Below are 18,744 nucleotides of genomic sequence, written 5' to 3'. Positions count from 1 at the left end.
AATAAAAATCATGTTGCCTAAAAATTACAGAAGCCTACAGTCTTAACTGCATCCACTTTTTAAAACCTGCATGCCCTCGAGTTGCTATTATTTAGTTAGCATTTTCTCAAATATAATATAACGATGCCTCACCTCCACTCTAAAGCTACACAAAGCTGCTGTCCCCTTCAGAATATAATCACCAAGAAAACTGTCATTTTTTCACTTTTTTTTCCAGTGTGAATTATAACACTGTTTAAAAGTTTTAATCTGTAAACTTGATCTTTTCCTCTACATTTAAGTTTGTTTCTCCATTCCTGATCAGTAGTGTCCTGATCAACTCTGCTTCTATAATGGAATAAGGATAACTACTTTGACCTTCTCTGTAACAATTACTTCTGTGAGCTTGGTTTGTTCTTTAAGAAAGTATGTGCATTATTCAGGATCTTGGAAAACTACCTTGGTTTCTTGTAAGTTGAATTTTTATGATTCTCAGGCTGCCAACCAGAGTAGTAACTAAGACAATATCATTCGGTAAAGACAAAGAAACAAGCTTTTGTTTAGTTCTAAACTTGACAACGAAATGGAATGTCTGAAATATGTCAGCCAAGCCTTATTAGCATGGATATGATCACTTACAATTGATAGCTAAAGATCAGAGATTAGTACTTAAAATATAACTCTATTTCTCCACATGAAAACTGCTACCAGTCTGTCACTCGTTCATTAAATCTCATTTGTTCCATAATGAGGACTCTAAAGAGTAATAAAATTACTTCACTAGATTCTTCTATGTTTTCTGAATGTTCAAGACAGCAAATAAGAAGCCCATTCTTGATATACAAATATGTAATTTTTTTGCAGCCATCACTATGCCTTGCGTAACAGACCTAAATGCATATATGTATATATTTAGATTCATAGATGTATATATTTAGACGAATATTTGACCCTCATAAAACAATAGGATTCTTATGGAAAGCAAAGAAGTACTTTACTATAAAAATGATACTTTATGGCATATCACACAGGTTTTCCTTGAAATGCATGATGTCAAGATGATTATCAAAATATAGGAAGAAAATGCATTTTGAAATATTTCCAAGAATATTGCACTACGTTTTGACATCATCTGTATCTACGGTGACTGTGAGTTTAAACCAATAAGGACACCTGCCAATTCCAAGCACAGTTAATACAAATCTTTTGCAGATCTCAGTATGTTCTGGGTTCAATACTACATTAAGGTCAGATCACTTCTGGTCGCCACATTTGACTCTGGTACTCATTTGTCAGGGATTATGGAGGTGGAAACTAATATTAAAATCTGGTACTGAAAATCAGAGCAAGTACTGTTGTCTTATGGCCTTAGTGAATTTAATTTCTAACAGTAGTATTAAGTTAGATATACTAGTATATGTACTTCAACAGATACTGACACCATTTTTTAAACACATATTATAAAATCTATTCAACTTAGTACTCCTCTGCAAACACATTCTGAGCCGGAACAGAGCATTAAACATGGGTAAAATAAGAAAAGCTTCCATTCAGAAGCAAAGTCAGCAAAAGCAGACAAAACCCAGGTAGTGTGTCTTTAAGCACTGACTCCAAGTGCTGTGAACCAGCCCCAGCAACAGGTGGCATGATGTGTAACAACACCAAACCACGGCACATCTCACCTGCACATTTCACATGAAAGGCGCGAGCACGGTAAGCACAAGTGTAAACAGGAGTTCACTGAAACTGCATTACTTTACAAGTGTTCATGGTATCAACAACTTTATAAACCCAGAGTAGTTTTGGCCTTCTGCTCAACTTTCATTTTTTCTTTCCTCTTCTGTACACATCCCATTTCTACTCATTTTCATGGAAAGGTCTACATTCATTTCAATGTCTTCAACAAAACACACACTGGTGTTTTATTCTCACACACCAGTTACCAAGACCAGTAGAAGGATGATATATGAATATGAAAAGGAAAGCCAAATCAAAATTAAAATAAAAGCTAATTCATCATAATATATTTTACCAAATTCTGAAATTGAAGTAGAAATATTGAAAAAAAGTTGAAATTCATTACTTATTACATTTCCCTACAAAGCTCCCAACTTACTAATATGCAGAAATAGAAACTCTGTATGTAATTTATAATTCAGACAGTACTAGAGCCACTACAAAATGAGAGGACTGAATAGGAAGTTTAAAGTTAATAAAAGTCACTTATATCAGTATATTAATCATTCAAAATAAACACATTTATAAAGTAAGAGTACGTTTTATATGTGCTAGTTCAGGGGGTTGTATGCCATCACAGCTCAAAGCCTTAATATTAATGCAAGCCATCCTACAAGAAAACCTCATTGGTAATCTGCCATGATAAGGTGGTCATGGTCAGCAACTTTATCTGTTCCAGAATATGATCTGCCAACAGTTCTGCAATGCATTACAATAATTCATCATTATAAGCATTTCTTTAATTTCCACAAAGAAGAAAACCTTTTAGTATGTGGCAATCTCAGCTGTTGCTTGTAGTCAATGAGACAACAGGTTTTTTTAAGCACAGAAGAAAACATGAATGTACACATTTTTTCCATTTTGCCACTTCATTTTACCATAACAGCTCATTCTCTGCGTGTAGTATGTTGCCAGAAAAGGAAACAACAATGTACATCCTTATTTGATCTTAGTAGGTAAGAAACTTCTTCCACAATCATCGGGTCTACGTTGTCCTTTTCAGAAAAAAGTAGCACTCTTTGCGTGATCAGTTTATCCTTAAGCAAGAAAAGACTGGTGATCTGTGCTCTCACATTTCCCATGGTAATTGTTTTCATTCTTTATTCACTGAACTATGAACTCCAGAAGAAAATTAGATCTGTGACATTTATTATTAATCTATGTTAATAATGCACAACAATAAATATAAATCACAAAATAAGAAATGAGTAAGACTGTCAAAAAATCTTGCCCCAGTTTTTTGTTGGTTTTTTTCTTTGGTTTTGCTTTTTTTTCTTGCTGAAAACATAGTAGACATGTTGGGAACTACCATGACTCAAACAGAAAATTTAAACATGAAAGGGTGCTAGAAAAGTAAGGCAATTGAACCACACGCAATAACCCATCAGTCAAACTTCACTGGATTTCCCAAACTGCAAAGATGCTTTCATTCTCTTCTATTGCTTTACTGGTAGAATTATAGCATTGGACATATAGTTATGCAAGAAGACTTAAAGTAAAGAAAGGTAAGAAATCAAAGAGTTTGAGCTATCACAAGCTCATTATTTGATACCTTGCTCTATACTGCCACTTCTTACTGGAACTTGTGGTAGCTGTCTTCCCCTACGACTGCTGAAGGAGGTGTCTGCAGGAGGAGACTGCGTGGGACTTCCTTGCTGATGTGTTCTGCAAATGAAATTGAAATGAAAGCAAAATAAGGCAAATGAAGACACATTTTATATTCTGATTTTTAAACACAAATTAAGTTGCAGGTACTGAAGATGGGTTTGAAAAAGTTTGCATCTGGTCTATGCCATATGCACATACTCAGGCCTAGATACCTAGTCAAATGTAAGTCAAGGCCTTACATTTAATTTCTCTAACTACTTTCAGCTATAGAAAAATTGTTTCCTTTCGGTTTTTTGTTTGTTTAATTTATTTATTTATTTGTGGGTTTGCTCTGGTTTATGTTTTTTGTCATTTTGGGTTTTTTTTTTTGATAAAGTAATATTGAAAAACCAGTGAATGGAAGGCAGTTTTCTAAGAACCACTTATGATTATTACTCCCAATTTCTATACATTCTCCTGCACTGGTACAAGGGCAATATAAAATGCCACTTTTATGTTCTATTAAATTTAATATTCCCTTTATGCTACTACAATAATTGCATAAGGCCACTGGACAGCAAACATCTATTTCCAAAGGACAGTGTGTGTTTTTTCCCCGGAACGCAAAGAAGGAAAAAGACCTTTAACTTTTGAATTGGGGTGGGATAAGGGAGGGTGTGTGCATGCAAAACATGCACAAGACTTTTAATATTCATATCTAAGTAAATATCCTAAATCACTTTGGCTGAATTCTAGCTAGCACTATTTCAGAACATTTTGGCTACTTGATGTCTTATTCACAGATACAGTTTCAGAGTGTAAAGCATCAAATACCTTTGTAACCCTAACATTTAAAATAAGTATGGACAGCTATAATAACTCTAGGGAAAATGTTTAAGAAAGTAAAACAAAGATGAGAAGCAGCAGATTGCTGAGGAGAGCTTACTGTGAAATGCTCATGCCAGTTACAATAATGTCACCCTCACTATAGTGCATAAGCAGTTTATCCAGTTGCAAGCAGATCACTTGTAAATTGAAGCAGCACATTTGTGCAAGTTCAAAATACTGTTGGCTTTCACTAGGTAGATCAACTGACTTTCTCTCAGCCTGTAAGATCAGAGTTTGCTGTGTGAACACAGCATAACACAAGCTAACAATACATACAAGAGGACTAGCACAGGACTAGCACTGTGAATACCTGGGTTTACCACAAAAGCATTTCTGTTTCTAAAACATACCTTATATTAACTGCATTTCAGTTAGTGACCTAAAAAAGGACAATATGGAAGCACACTTGTGATTCCCTTACTTTCCTTTACAATTTGAAATAGAAAATCTATTTAAGTACCTGTAAGGACCAAAACAGAAATATAATTCTAAAGAAACTCTAATGAAAGTATAAATAATATTATGCAGCAAAGTGATTGATCGTGTTAGTATAACAGACCATAATTATTACTAGATCCATAACTACAAGATAACCTGAAGCACTCAAAGTTTGTAGAGTGCCAAAATATTCTAACTGTGCCTTTTTACTCTTGTTTGGCTTTCCAACAGCGCAGCCTTTAGTGAAGGGTACTACTGAATCAGAAATTATACCAGAAATTTCAATTCTTGTGTCATCATTTCATTGTGGGGTAGTGTGTTGGGGTTTTTTGTTTGTTTGTTTGGGTTTTTTAAATTTCTGCTGACACTTACGAAATTTCCCTTCCAACACCCAGCACAACTTCCCCACAACACACAGTCAAGGTATCCAAGGAACTTTCTGGTTCATATGACTATCATACAATAAGAAGCAATCCTAAAAAAGCCCCTATATATGAAATAACACAAGGATGTCTGCAAAGGACAACAAACAGGTTTGGATTCAAAAGAATTTCATCAGTAACAGCCCCTGTGGAGTCACAGTGCAAAAAAACCACCAAGATTCTGTTGCTTGAGCTTGTATTCCCTCTCTTAAATCCCAACACTTCCTCAGCTAACTCCTGGCTTGCCCTAGTGATAACCATAATATTCTTGCAGATACTGAATTTCCTGATTCTGAAAGATGCTTACAATAACAAAGATGACCTGACTTCTGAAATTTTCTGTTTCTCCATGCTGACTACAAAAGCAATCAATGCAAGCTATTGCACCTAACCAGGTTTGAAGCATCTAGCAGATGTCTAAATATCATAACATCCATAAGGTAAATATGGACCTTAATCTGTGCCAGAAAGTTATTGTTTCCTTTTACTATGGATAAATGCTTCAATCTAACATAGTCATCATGCTCTCAGTTCTGATTTTTTCCTTTTAGAAGCTAAATATACAGGAATTTATCTGAGAGCCCAGTGAAACACTAGAAGTCTGTCCCACCATTACTGAACAGGACAGGACTTACCTGCAACTCAGAAACTTATCTCCTTCTCCAGTAACACTCTTTTTATAGACATGCCTTCCATGAAAAAGACAGAGGATCTGCTTAACTCAAATGAAGACAAATCAGGCTTAAGGTTTGCATTAGCTGGAGTATTACAATGAGATTAATATGCCTCTTGGTGTGCTAATAAAAAGAGAGACAAAAGGCAATTGAAGAATAACTACAATGGCATTTAGGACTTGCTGCCCTTGATCTGTTGCCTGCAAATGGCTAATCAGAAGAATGAGACAAAGGGGAACACGGAAGAAGTATGGAAGACAAAAGCTAGTGAGAAGATGAGACAGAAGTGAGATAAGAAGTAGAAAGAGAAGAGGAATCTGGGAAAAAAAATGCTACCTGGTGAGCAGTGAGACTGCAATGAGCATGTACATGTGTATCTCCTGGTTCCTCACACAGGAAGGAGACACTGCAAGCAGCAAACCTTTTAACTCAGCTGTCAGTGGCCTACAGGGGAATCCCACAGATTCCAGCTCTGCCAGTACACAGGAAAACTCAAATTCCTTTCCCTTCAAACTGATGCCTCAGTAGCATGCTCCTACCTAAGAAACTATAAAGAAAAACTAAGAATAAGCGAGGGTCACCAATCTCCAGCTCACCCCTGGAATAGTGTCCTATGCCAAATACAGAAAATACAGATCAAGGCTGTTTGTATCCTAAAATATGACAAGTAATGTCCAATCTGGTAATTCTAGGGTTAGGGCTGAAAGAAAACTATTTCAAATTTGGATAAACATATTTTTGCCCATTCATAAAAGAACAGAAAATTATTTTCGTGTAATCACTTTTACTCCTTCAGAACAGTTTACTGAATCCTATCTAGAAAGCTTATCTCATCGAATTAGAAGAACTTCTAGGCTTTATAAACTATCAAGAGGCTGCTTTCTCTCTTTTATTTACATTTCCTAAGCTATCACACTACACAGAAAACTCAATCTTACATAGCATGTTGAAATGCCTTATAGAGAAGCTGAGAGCATGCTGTTAGGTTATTCCAGTAATTTGCTTAACTAATAGTAGACAGGATTTGCAAATGAAAAAACAAAGCCCAATTGTAAGAGAAAAATGAATATTTGAAGAAAAAATAGTCTCAAGCTATATTTGACAGGAAAATTCATTGCTTGCCCTATTATCAAAACTTTCTGTCACTAGTGCAATATTACATCTGTGATGGAATACTGAACTACAGAATTCAGACTTACTGAAACATTTTTGTCTCACATCTAATGCTAGTGAATCATTTTATGGAAACAGAAGCCTACAACAGGAGATGTACAAAGAAGCAGTACAATTTGTGTTTGCCTGTGCTCTCGTCCCCTGGGTTCATTGCTGAATTACTGAGAGCCAAAACCTTTGGACATCAGTTAGTTTTCAGAAGTCCAAAAAAACAGTGAAAAAAAGGTTTTAGTAATCTCCATGGCACAAAAGTCTCTGATTCAATCATAGCAAGGATTTCAGTCATCCTTTAGGTAATCTCTCTGACTCAAATTGAAAAAGCACCTGGGTTGTTGTGACAACAGTCATCTGACTCAAGGAAAATGTAGCCACCGCTTTTGGATCAGGAACAATAATCTGGGATCAGAAACAGCAAAACTAAAAAAAAAATTCTTAAGTTTTGCTACATAATGTGCATTTTCATTGAAAATAAAGATGTCTGTGTTGTTCATGGGAGTTTTAAAGCTCTCACAATGTAAACAGTTGTACATTCCACCTCTGTGAATCAAAATAATTTAATAAATTTCTGACAGAGGCAGGATCTCCTCCCTCATTTCAGTCAGTTTACAGGGTTTAAATCATAACTAGATGTATTCGTTATTCAGTATATATCTTTATTTTTTCTACATATATATCGTTATTGTTTCTATATAATTCTATTCTATTTCATTAGTACCTTTCTATTAATATATTTCTATTCTATTTTTCTATATCTATATTTTTCTATTTTTTCTACTTTTTCTACTTTTTCCTTAGATTTTGAACATGTAACCCCATACTACTGTAATATCAAAGTTAAGATATAATGACAATATAAATTCATAAAAAATTAATTAATTTTAAAAGTTCCAGTCTTTATATTAATTTTATGACATTATAGATTCAAATGTGTAACTTAAAATTTTTATATATTAAAGTGAAATTGATTTTATCAGAGGCATTTTGAATTATTTATCTGTTATACCTGTCTATCTATTTATATTATCAGTTGTGGTGATCATCCTCCAAGTTAGTGCAAAATAAGGATTTTTTAAAAAAAGAATCAGTGTTAAAGTGCAGAAAAGCACTTCTAGTCTTTGCCATTGAGCTGATCTGCAATGATGGAAAATGCCAGAAAAATTCCACATGGATGCAACAAAGTGATAAAAATACAGATACAAAATATATACTACTGTAAATGATGGCAACATAGCTTTCTGTCATAGATGTTCCAAAAAAGCTGTATTAGAGCTATATTCCAAAATCTGGGATTGGACTGATAATAAGAGATTCTTACACATCAATCAACAGTCCTACCTTTCTGTTTCAGCTGCAGGGCCTTTCCTAGCTTGTTTTTGGCTGCTATATCTTTCGACTTTTCTGGACTGCCTGCGAAATGACATGTCATAAAAGAAATAAACAAAGAAGAAAAAGAATACAGAAATATGAAGATTATTTATTCATGTATTATAAAGGTAATAAAAGAAACAGTTGACAGATGAGAAAGTGACAACTATCATCATAAAACAGGCTGATGAAGTCTAGTTTTAAGAGCCATTGCATTAATTAGGTTTGATTGAAGCTCATGGTGTGCAGCTCATGAGGTACCAAAACAGGGAAGAAAACATCAATCCTGACTGAGCCTGCAACTACTTTGCACTTCACAGCCTGCATTCGACTAGAAACAAAGACTCCTCATAGCCCTATAAGGCATCTCTTAACAGCATGAGAAACAAGTTCAGAGTAGACAGCAGGAAAACAACCTTGCAGAAAGAAACAGAAAATATTATTTGAAGGTTTAAATCAATCTAAAAATTGCTTTTAAATCTAAATTTCAAAAGTAAAACAAATACTGCATGATATCAGATTTAAAAAAGGCTGTCACTACATTAATAAAAACTCGTTTTTTCAAAAATCTCATTCTGTTACCTTTTAAAGTTTTTAGAAACAGATTAAACCAATTCTATTTTCTTCCTAGTCAATATAAGTAAGTTAGAAATTATTTCACTCCTTCAATCCTTTCCTACACAAAGCTTTTACAGAATTCATCTGACATTTGTATAATGAGGCACTAATTACCTCAGACAATCTAAGCACTCCCTTTGATATTAAATAATAACAATGAGGAGTAATAGGAGTCTACACATATAAGAACAAAGGTAAAGCCACGTTTCATCATTATTACCCTGGACTATAAATATAATAAGTAAATCTCTGCATGCCATTTGTTCCAAAATTTTCTGTACTATCCACACTAATGTCAGTATTTACAAATTAGGATTACTACTTTAAACCTCAGAAAATCATCAATATGTATTATTTTTTCAGAGAAAAAAGTGCACACAGTGTTTCAGGAGTGGTAAAACCAGGGAGTGATGATTATTCAATCCTAGACCAGAAATGCTGACAAACTAATACATGCAAGATCTTGCAATGATACAATCAATGTCATGTATCAGGCTATACAAATTACTGTGGGCAAAACAGACAAAAATAACATTTAAAATAGCCTGTTTTCCTTTTAAACCTTTGTGGTTATAAAGAGTAATCCAGTGCCTGCACTGGAGGAGACCTAAACAGCTGTGACACCAAACTATGCCCAAAGAACATAATCATAGTTGTTTTTCGTTATTTTTACCCACTGCAGTCTTTGATGAGCTTTTTATTGTGATGCAGTAGATTCTACAAAAAAGAAAACACTGCAGCAAAATACAAAATACTTTCTGCATGAGCAGAGGTCATAACCTGATGCTTTCGGGATTTTAAAAAAGGTATTTTCTCACAAAAAATAGTATGTCAGATTAGAAACAGAAATCCCTTTTGTCCTCAATCTATTTTATTTTTGTATATTGTCATTGTTTTTATTTTTTTTCCTTTGCCAGGACAAATATAAAGTGGATACAGAGGAAAACAAACATATTAAATGCTGCAGCTTTATTTAAAACCTACAGTTAGCAAAGTTTTTAAAGTTATGGCTACATCCACTGTATGCAGCAGCATTACCATTCAAATTATGTCACCCTCTTCATTTTCTGTTTAGTTGGTTCTGTCTGGGGCTTAGTTTTCTCTTACTCCTAATGTTGCTTGCCTCGATTGTGACATTGCACACAATGGAGAAAGATCTCACAGTGAGTGGTTCCAGTGGGATGGAAAAGCCAAGAGCAGGATGTGCTTTGCTGTGACAGGTAACACAGCAATACACAGCACTAATGAGCTGAGGACACTTATTTCTCTGCTCTCAGGGCAGTCTTGAGAGCAGCACATACTAGAAATTAGTGAAAATCAGTTTTCTTTTTGGTTCCTCCCTCTGGCTAAGATGATGCTGTATACATTTCCAATTAGCTCAACATGCTCTGACTTACTTCCTAAACATACTGCATAGGAGAAAAAAATATTATCCATGAATGATACATGCACATATGTACTAGTACATAAAACAGGGATAAAATAAAAAAGAATGTGTGAAAGTATGTAGAGCACATGAAGAATATACTATAACCAATACCTCATTTACTTTCATCTATGATTTGAGTAAATAAGGATACCTCTGTGCTGCTCCAGGTTTAGCACTTAGGTGGTCTACACTGTCCTGTTTTGGAATGCAAGACTCCAGCGTCCTTGTTCTTCACAATATTTGGAAACATGGATGTGAATTTGGACGGAATGAGCAGAAACAGAGAGATGGTCACATGCAGTGAAGGTGGAGACATGCAGGCAAATATATAAACAAAAAGCATTAAGTCACTATCTACTGAAAAAAGCTGTATTTCTCATTTTCCTATTCCAAACACTATAAAATTTTAGATGTAAGATCAACAGTCAAAGATGTAAAGGTGTATAGAATGAAAGCCACAACAACACAGTATTTTTAAAAACCATTATATGCTCTACATGCTGAATGGCAGTTCTGTTATGTAATTTATGGTGCAATTATCCTTCTTGAGAATATATAAACATATAAAAAACTTCTTTGCTTAAGAAGATGCGTATTTTGTCATTATATTGTGAAATTCTCCTAAAAATACAAGTAAATTTCCTAATTTCATGCATTTTGATGATACCTTCATGTTCCATTGCCACACAGTCTGCTACAGTAACAATTTTCAGTAATTCAAGAGCAAAGTAGAATAACTGACTCAGATTTTTTTAAAATAAAAAGTATATAGGAATATCTTTGAATTTCTATGGAATTTTAATTTCTGCTGAAGCTGTAGAATTTCTTCACAGCTTTCAATCTGGAAAAAATATTATCTTGTTGGTTTATTATTAGTTTTTAATAAAATATATGACAAGATCCATGAATGGAATATTTTTTTTTCAAATATAAAATTTGAATTTTAATGAGAAAACTCAGCAAAATTTGTGGTCTGCTAATAACCTAAGTTTTGTAATATATCTGCATCTATACCCAGTAGGGTCAGGAATGGCTAAAATTTCTCCCTAAGATCATAAATCTTCCAACTGTCACACCAAATCACTGAACAATACATATCATATTTAGGCAAACACTACATATTGTTTTATATACAGACAAGCTATTTACAGTTCATGTTCCAAAATTCTATGTGCCTCAGTATATTTAACTGTCAACAAATCTACACACAGAAATTTATAATATGCCCACAGAAATTAAAAATTACTACTTCTGAAATGAAAACATAACACTTATACAATTCAGTGTCCAGTATTTTTATATTATTTCTTACTGTCTTGTACAGGAGCCCTCAGTGGCTTGCAGTGAGTGTTACTTTATGTAGCCTTGAAGCCACCAGGAAAGTCATGTACAACACTTCCTGACTTTTACTGAAGTTTCCTTAAAGGCTGGATCTGCATGGTACCTGCAAGTACCAGAGGGCACTTGCTCTGCAGCTGGCTTCAGGTGACTCTGGGACAAGCATTCTTACATGTGCATGCATGACTGACAGAAGCCACTTCTCTTAAATGAAAATACATAAGAATTACTTTTTTTAAAGGCTCATTTTATCCAGTCTTGGTTATATGCTGATGTTAAATTGCAGATTTTTCCAAATGAACAATCTGAAAAAAAATTCACCTACCATTAAATACTCAGCCTTCATTCACCTTGTTTTTATCATCACTTAAATTTCACAGATCTCCAGATACCCATCTGTCAACACTACACTGTAGACACTAGACATTTAGACTTCCTAATTTCTAATAAAAAAACTAAAAAAACTTTCAAGGAATTATGCTATTAAATCCAGTAGAAAAATTATCCTTCAAAAAATATCTTATAGAAATAAATTATACCAAACATTTCCAAATTTTTAACACTGAAATAATACATAACTCATGACTTCTCATCAAGTATCAAGGAGACGCTTCCTGATACAGCAAGTGAGCAAATTCCTGAAGAACAATCTTGCCAAAAATTTTATCAAAACTTATGTTAATAACCGTTAGAAATAAATACAATGTTGAAAAAAATTAATTTGTCAAAATTAGAAATAATGTAAACTTAGAGTAGAGAACAAAGGAAAAGCACCTATGATTGCTTCGCTGATGTTCTCTCTACAGATATGCAAAAAACTCAAGGTTCTCAGGACTTCTCCTAATATCAGAGAAAATCTTGGAACTCACAGGCTGCAAACACTCCCCAGCATTGAGGTTAGCTTTAATTCCTTCTGTGCTCATCAGTGCCTGACTGCCATCACTGGGTTTGGGTGACCAGATTGCATGCAAGACTTCCAAACACAGGTAGGCACTGATTTCATGTAGAAAATCAGACTCCTGTTTATCCATCTCAAAAACCTTGCCATTACAGATTCCATATCCTACAGATGCTTCATTGTAAAATGTTTGCTAGTGGGCATTAGATGATTTCAGTCTTTCTCCACAAAATTTCAGCTGATGTAAAAAGGCTTACTATTTGGCATTGAGAATGGAAGTATTTAGAGGTAAACCTTATTTCCCTTATTTTTTCAATCTGATACCCTGAAGTCAAAGGCAATCTTTCAATTGACTCAAAAAATGAGAACAAAAATTACTTAAAAATGCCTAAAAGACATAAAGTACATTTCTAAACTCTTAGTAGTTGTCCCATCAAAGGGATGTGTTGGCAAAATCTCTAAGGGAGGACAGCTTCAAAATGATGTTTCACTACTTTAATTCTGTAATTTATAATGCTGTGTAACTCCAATTAAAAAATGAAAATACTACCCACACATAGTTACACTCTTCCCACCTGGTCTGAGTGGAATATTTCCAGTATCAAGTAAACAAGCTAAATCACACTAAAAATATTAGTTTTGTGGGTAGACTTCAGCAGAAGGCCAGGACTGGCACCACTGGTATTTCAGTCTTAAAACAATTTTAAATGCAGCTTCATAAATTCATGTAAAGATTACTTACAATTATCTGCATTTACATTAATCTGTGTCCTGTCAGTTACTGTATTACAAAATACTGAAAAGAAAAATTTTGAAATTGCACTTAAATATAAATTACAATGTCTGCTTGAAATATCTATCTGGAAATAAAATAACAAAGAAAAAATTACTGCTGCCAAAGCAATGGGATACCAAAACTCATGCGATTAGAAAGCTTGTGAGAAGTAAAAAACAAAGGTGCTTTTAATAATCATAGATGATATTCAGCATAAAAATTTACTTAGAGCCCTGATGTTCTTAATCAAAACCTACCTTATTAGGAAACCTGCTCCATTGAGGCCATCCTGATTTGGGCAGAATTTACACAGTGCCAATTTTTACATACATCAACTACAGTGTTAACAAGACCTCCAACATATCAGCCTGTGGGTTTTTTTCCCATTAGGAACAGTTTGTTGGAAAAAGGAAAACCAAAACCAATGAAAACAAACATATACACAAGAATATGCTCTACAACAAGTATTTATCACATTATAAAGCACCACAGTGAAACACCAGCACCATTTACAGAAGCAGGTAAAGACAGACTAAAGAACATTAACACAGATGATGCTCTGTTGTACCAGACATCATATTTCATGCCTTGTGACTATTCAGACAAACAGAAAACTTGAAAAGATGTTCATTCTTCTGTGCTTTATAACAGCTCAACAAAACGCAGAGATGATACCTAAACTGCTGTTTTATTTTGGGCTTCTGGAGGTTGCAAGTCTCCACACAAATGCACACTTCTAAATTTCAGTGTACTCCTCTGAGAGTGCAAGATGCAGTAAGGCATGTTTCAGCTGGGAGGAGCTGACTAGTACCTGTCATCCTCCGGAGATGCATGCTGGATATGAATCCTGGGACTAGTAGGTCGTCTCCTCTCTAGGGAGGGGGACCATCTACCCCTGTTTGCCCGTCCAATAAAACAGGAAAAAAATACGGTATTTAGTTTGTGTTAATTAAATATATGGGATTTGGGACTGGAAAAATACCCCAAAAAAGTAATGAAAGTGTGTAATTTAATTATTTTTTCTAACAGCTTTCTAATACCCAAGTATACTTTAATTAAGGCTGCTTAATGCAAAAACATCCCATCTGAAACAAAGAGAAGGTATGCCCAAAGATGCACAATTTGGACCAATATAAATCTTCTATATGGTGTACCATTAAGTTTTCAAATATTCTCAAATGCTTGACTACCTAAAAGCCTGTCATTTGTGTAGGAAGCTGCAATTCCAAATCAGAAAAGACTTAAAAGACTGTATGATGATCATTATCTTGGTATTTTTCTAATCCCATCTCTCCTAGCTATTTACAAAGAAAAATGTAATCTCAGTAAAAATGTAGGACTGTTAATTATGATACAAGTTCTAGGGCATAAAGTCACCCTTTTCTGGAATGCAGTGAAAGAATACAGGTAAATTATTTAACTAAAACTAAGCTACACACATTTGTGTACGAGTACTGGAGTAATTTTTTATCATTTGAAAACATATACTAAAAGCGTGTGCAGCCAGCTTCCTCTTCTATTCATCTCTCTTTATCCCTGCAGTACATGCAAGGACATTATGTAACACAACTAATGTCAACAAAAAGGACCTGAATTGAGAATGAAAACTGGTGTATTATGAGATTTCTTTTCTTGAAAATCTCATTAAATTCAGAATGATAAATACTACAATATAGACTGATGCTTTTGTTTGTAATACAACAATTGAATGCATAACTATTTACAATACCAAAACAAACTGATTTATTGACAAATAGCAAAATATTTGCATAAACTAGTATCTAATATTTCCCTTTCTGAAGCATTCTTCCAGTCCATGTAATAAGGAAAAGGGTTTGATTTATGGAACATGCAAATAACAAAGGTTTTAGGGACATGAGCATTATTTGAACAGTTAGGTAGGTCTTTCAGATGTTTCAAGAGCAAATAGGTTGTTAGTAGTTAGCTTCTTTTTTTCTCCAAAGCAAGAGTTAAAGAAAATGTTAATGCATCAGTGCACTCAGACAAAGCCCTTAATATGCTGATATCCACTACAGATATTAAAGAGCATTTGAAAGAATTAACTAGGTAATTCAGTAGGAATTTTCAGAACACGGTCCTTCCATTGGACACTGAATGACTGTGAGCCACAGTAGAACACCAATATGTAACTACCTACGCTTAGAAAGAACCAGAAAGACAGTATGTCTAATGCAAACACGTATTTCACTGCACATCATTTTAAATGGAAATGGGGGTATTTGACATAACTGTTAAGAGCATGCAATATAAAAATCAACATGAATTCAGGACAAGCTTTAATAGGATCAACCTCCCTGGTATCTGTTTTTGATTAGGTAACAGGTAACTGCTGATCTTTGTCTCTTGCTTAGCTAGTAGTGGCCAGTTGATGGTAAACATCCTGTTTTGATTCCCACTGCAGTGAAACACCTCAGAACAAATCTAACACAGCTCTGGGGCTGTATTTTGCAGGTTTGCTGATCCTTGTACATGACCTAATCCCTGGGCTGTGCTCCTCAGTTTTATTTGCTCAGACCTCCACTAAGTGATGTCTCAGGCCAAAAGCCAATACTAGAAGTACAAATCAGTGCAACTGTTCCTTTGCTAACACACATACAACTGCTTGCAACAGCAGAAATTTAGAGGGTAAATAATAGCCACACTACATATTATTAACTATCACTGACTGCAATCTTAAATCAGTCTGAGGAATATGCTATTATGATAAGAAACCATTCCTAAATCAGTTCAGAGTCTGCCCTTGAATCTCACGTCTAGGTGTTTTCCTGAGCAGAGACTGGGTGTTGAAAAGAAATTTCTCCATTCTAAAGAAATAGCAGCCAATTTATAAGGAAAGAAGCAGAAATTTTGAGACGCAGTGAAAAGGATAAAAATGAAAAAACCCAAAGCACAATGAAGCAGTAGCAGGAAAAACACTTTCAATGGCAATAGAGAATATTTTATAAACTTAAAGATGCCTTGCAGATCATCAAAGGAACTTCAACCACAGAAACATTTTGGAAAAAAAAACAAATTAACAAAACAGCTTGGAATAAATAGAGGGTAGATGGTGGGAAGAGGAAAAAAAAGGCAGGTATGGTGCAACTGCATAGAGGTATTAGTAGGGGATCAATATTTTTGAATGTCCTAGAGTGTAGTGTGCAAAAGAGAAGTAAATTAAGAATTAAACTCTGTACAAAATCAGTACATTTAACAAAAAAAAATTAGCATGCCTGTGTCAAGGCGAGGTCAGTTTGCCAATCAAGTTTCATGGACTTGGTCAAATGATGGAACTTATAGGAGGAGAAAAGTTCTATCCTCACTGTTTTTTTGGTTCTGCTATACTGAAACTAACTAGACTTTCATATCACATATTTGTATATAGAGCTTAAAGTAGTTTTCTGCTGGTATAAGCAAGTCAATAGAATGACTTTTACCAGCAAAGCAGTGTCTTAAAAACCAGTAACTACTCTGACCATTCCAAATTACATGAATGATATTGTATAAAGTTCAAGGATCAAAACTGTTTCCAGCAAATCAGTGACAGAGACAAAGAGGGCTCCACTGTCCATCTGTTATAACACTACCATTTTGTTAAAATGTGATTTATTTTAGCTCTTTTTCTCAAATATATTCTAATTCATGCCCTCTGAGTCAAAAGGTGAGGAGGAATAAGAAGAATTTTCCATAGGTAAGTATATTCCTAATTTTGTTAAATACACAAAGGTGTATTGAGAAGTCTGTATTTAGAGGCATAAAATGCTAGAATTTTAAATAACACCTGCAATGCTGTCATTGCAGCATGGGAGAAGGGAGAAGAAACAACATGAAAACAACTAACATCTTCAACATGAGTCTCTCACATATACTGACAAAGGGCTGTAGATTGGACTTCATAAAACCTTAGAGTGCTTCTCTTAGATGGATCAATTCTAGACCTGACAAGTGTCTCATCTCCTCTAAGTCTCCAGTAATGAAACAACTTTTCCATGCTGTCTATTACATTGTAATTTTTATTTTGTTTAGTGTTTCACTACAATTACTTTCAAAAGATATTTCCTACTGCTTAAGGTGAACTTGTCTTACTGTATTTTTTATCTTTTGTTCTCATCTTGTCCACCACAGAACCAAAATGCTTTCTACAGACCCTGAACTTAATTCTGTGTTCTTCACACTAAAGACTCCTCTATCATCACATGCAACTGAGGACTAACTTCATGTTCAAGTGTAAGCAGATTATAAGGTAGTTTCCTTATAAATTCAACAGAGGAGAATGAAATCATCAAAAATTTATGTTCCCCAAAACAAAAATATTAATTTGGTGGGGTTTACATATTAAATATAACATCCTCCTCCAAAATTTGGGTTGCATAAGAAAATCTTCTATGTCACAAGAAAGGAAAAAAAAATCCTCTGCTAAAGCCACACATACCTTATTATTTTCAATGAAATTATCAAGAAAAAATTGAGTATCAATTTCCTTAACAAGAACTTTTCTGCTCTGTGAAGGATACCAAGTCAAAACCTCCTATTTAGGACTTCTAAAAGCTAAGAAAAACTTTCACAGTGATGGGCAGTTTTTTCTGGATCAGACCCACTGATGATTTGGCAAAATCACATGTTTAGTAGCAAGAGAGGCCACTAATACAGACTAAACACTTTTCTTTATATACATCCTTCTGCTTATGCAAACTGATGCAGATTCTGCACAGTGCCCAGTGGACAGAGGTGGACATGAATTCTAAAGGCATAGTAGAACCACTTCACATCAGGACAGATGTAGTTTTGAGTATACAGTTTATAATTACCAGTCAGTGTTTCATTGAATATTCAACTTGATGGGTGGCATCTTGAAGTAAGTGCAGAACACACTGCTCAAATTTATATGCAGTTACATTAGGTAACTGCTTGTAGATGAAGGCAGCTGTATGTATGTACACACTCAGTAATTAATGTGATGCTACAATATTTTTTAAAAATATCTAGAAAAATATCTGTATTTCATTCTGAGTGGCTCTATATCAGCTGGTTTTTTAATTTATTTTTTTTAACAACCATGTTCATATTATCTGTAATGTCTTGAGCTCAGACTTAAAAAGGAATAAACTACTGTAGATCCATCAGGGATACCTCAGCAGAACATTAGTCCCTTCTCTGCAACAAGAGCATAACTTTAGTAAAAACAACGTTCCAATCAAGGAGCAGCAGGAAGAGGGGGGAAAGGTAAGGGAAATTTTAAACAAAAAACTCTGGTAAAACCCTATCTTAAAGAGGAAAGTGTTTTCTTAGTGCCTTTTTCATGCATCCTGCCCCACAATAAAGAAACTAACACAACTGTTACTACCAACACACTGTGTATTGACTAAAAAAGCATTATTAACTTCCATACTAGTTAAACACGTACTGGACAGACTAAAATGTAA

The 18,744-nt window shown here is 34.5% G+C and overlaps 1 protein-coding gene across 30 annotated transcripts in view; it reads right to left on the bottom strand.

Moving 5' to 3' along the window:
• RIMS1 (regulating synaptic membrane exocytosis 1) overlaps positions 1–18,744 on the bottom strand; it is a 305,676-nt gene that overhangs the window by 76,033 nt on the left and 210,899 nt on the right. For 8 of the 30 annotated variants that reach the window (XM_064707378.1, XM_064707393.1, XM_064707359.1 and 5 more), the window contains 4 exons: positions 14,133–14,216; positions 10,462–10,539; positions 8,234–8,305; positions 3,269–3,381 (listed from right to left, as the gene is read on the bottom strand). In XM_064707378.1, coding sequence (XP_064563448.1) covers positions 3,269–3,381; positions 8,234–8,305; positions 10,462–10,539; positions 14,133–14,216 — 347 coding nt within the window. The remainder of the gene's footprint in view (positions 1–3,268; positions 3,382–8,233; positions 8,306–10,461; positions 10,540–14,132; positions 14,217–18,744) is intronic. The other 22 variants (XM_064707387.1, XM_064707381.1, XM_064707386.1 and 19 more) reach the window with 4 other exon arrangements.

The sequence above is a fragment of the Zonotrichia leucophrys genome, chromosome 3 (assembly GCF_028769735.1).
Source record: "Zonotrichia leucophrys gambelii isolate GWCS_2022_RI chromosome 3, RI_Zleu_2.0, whole genome shotgun sequence".
NCBI lineage: Eukaryota > Metazoa > Chordata > Aves > Passeriformes > Passerellidae > Zonotrichia > Zonotrichia leucophrys.
This window is presented reverse-complemented; position numbering and strand designations above follow the sequence as displayed.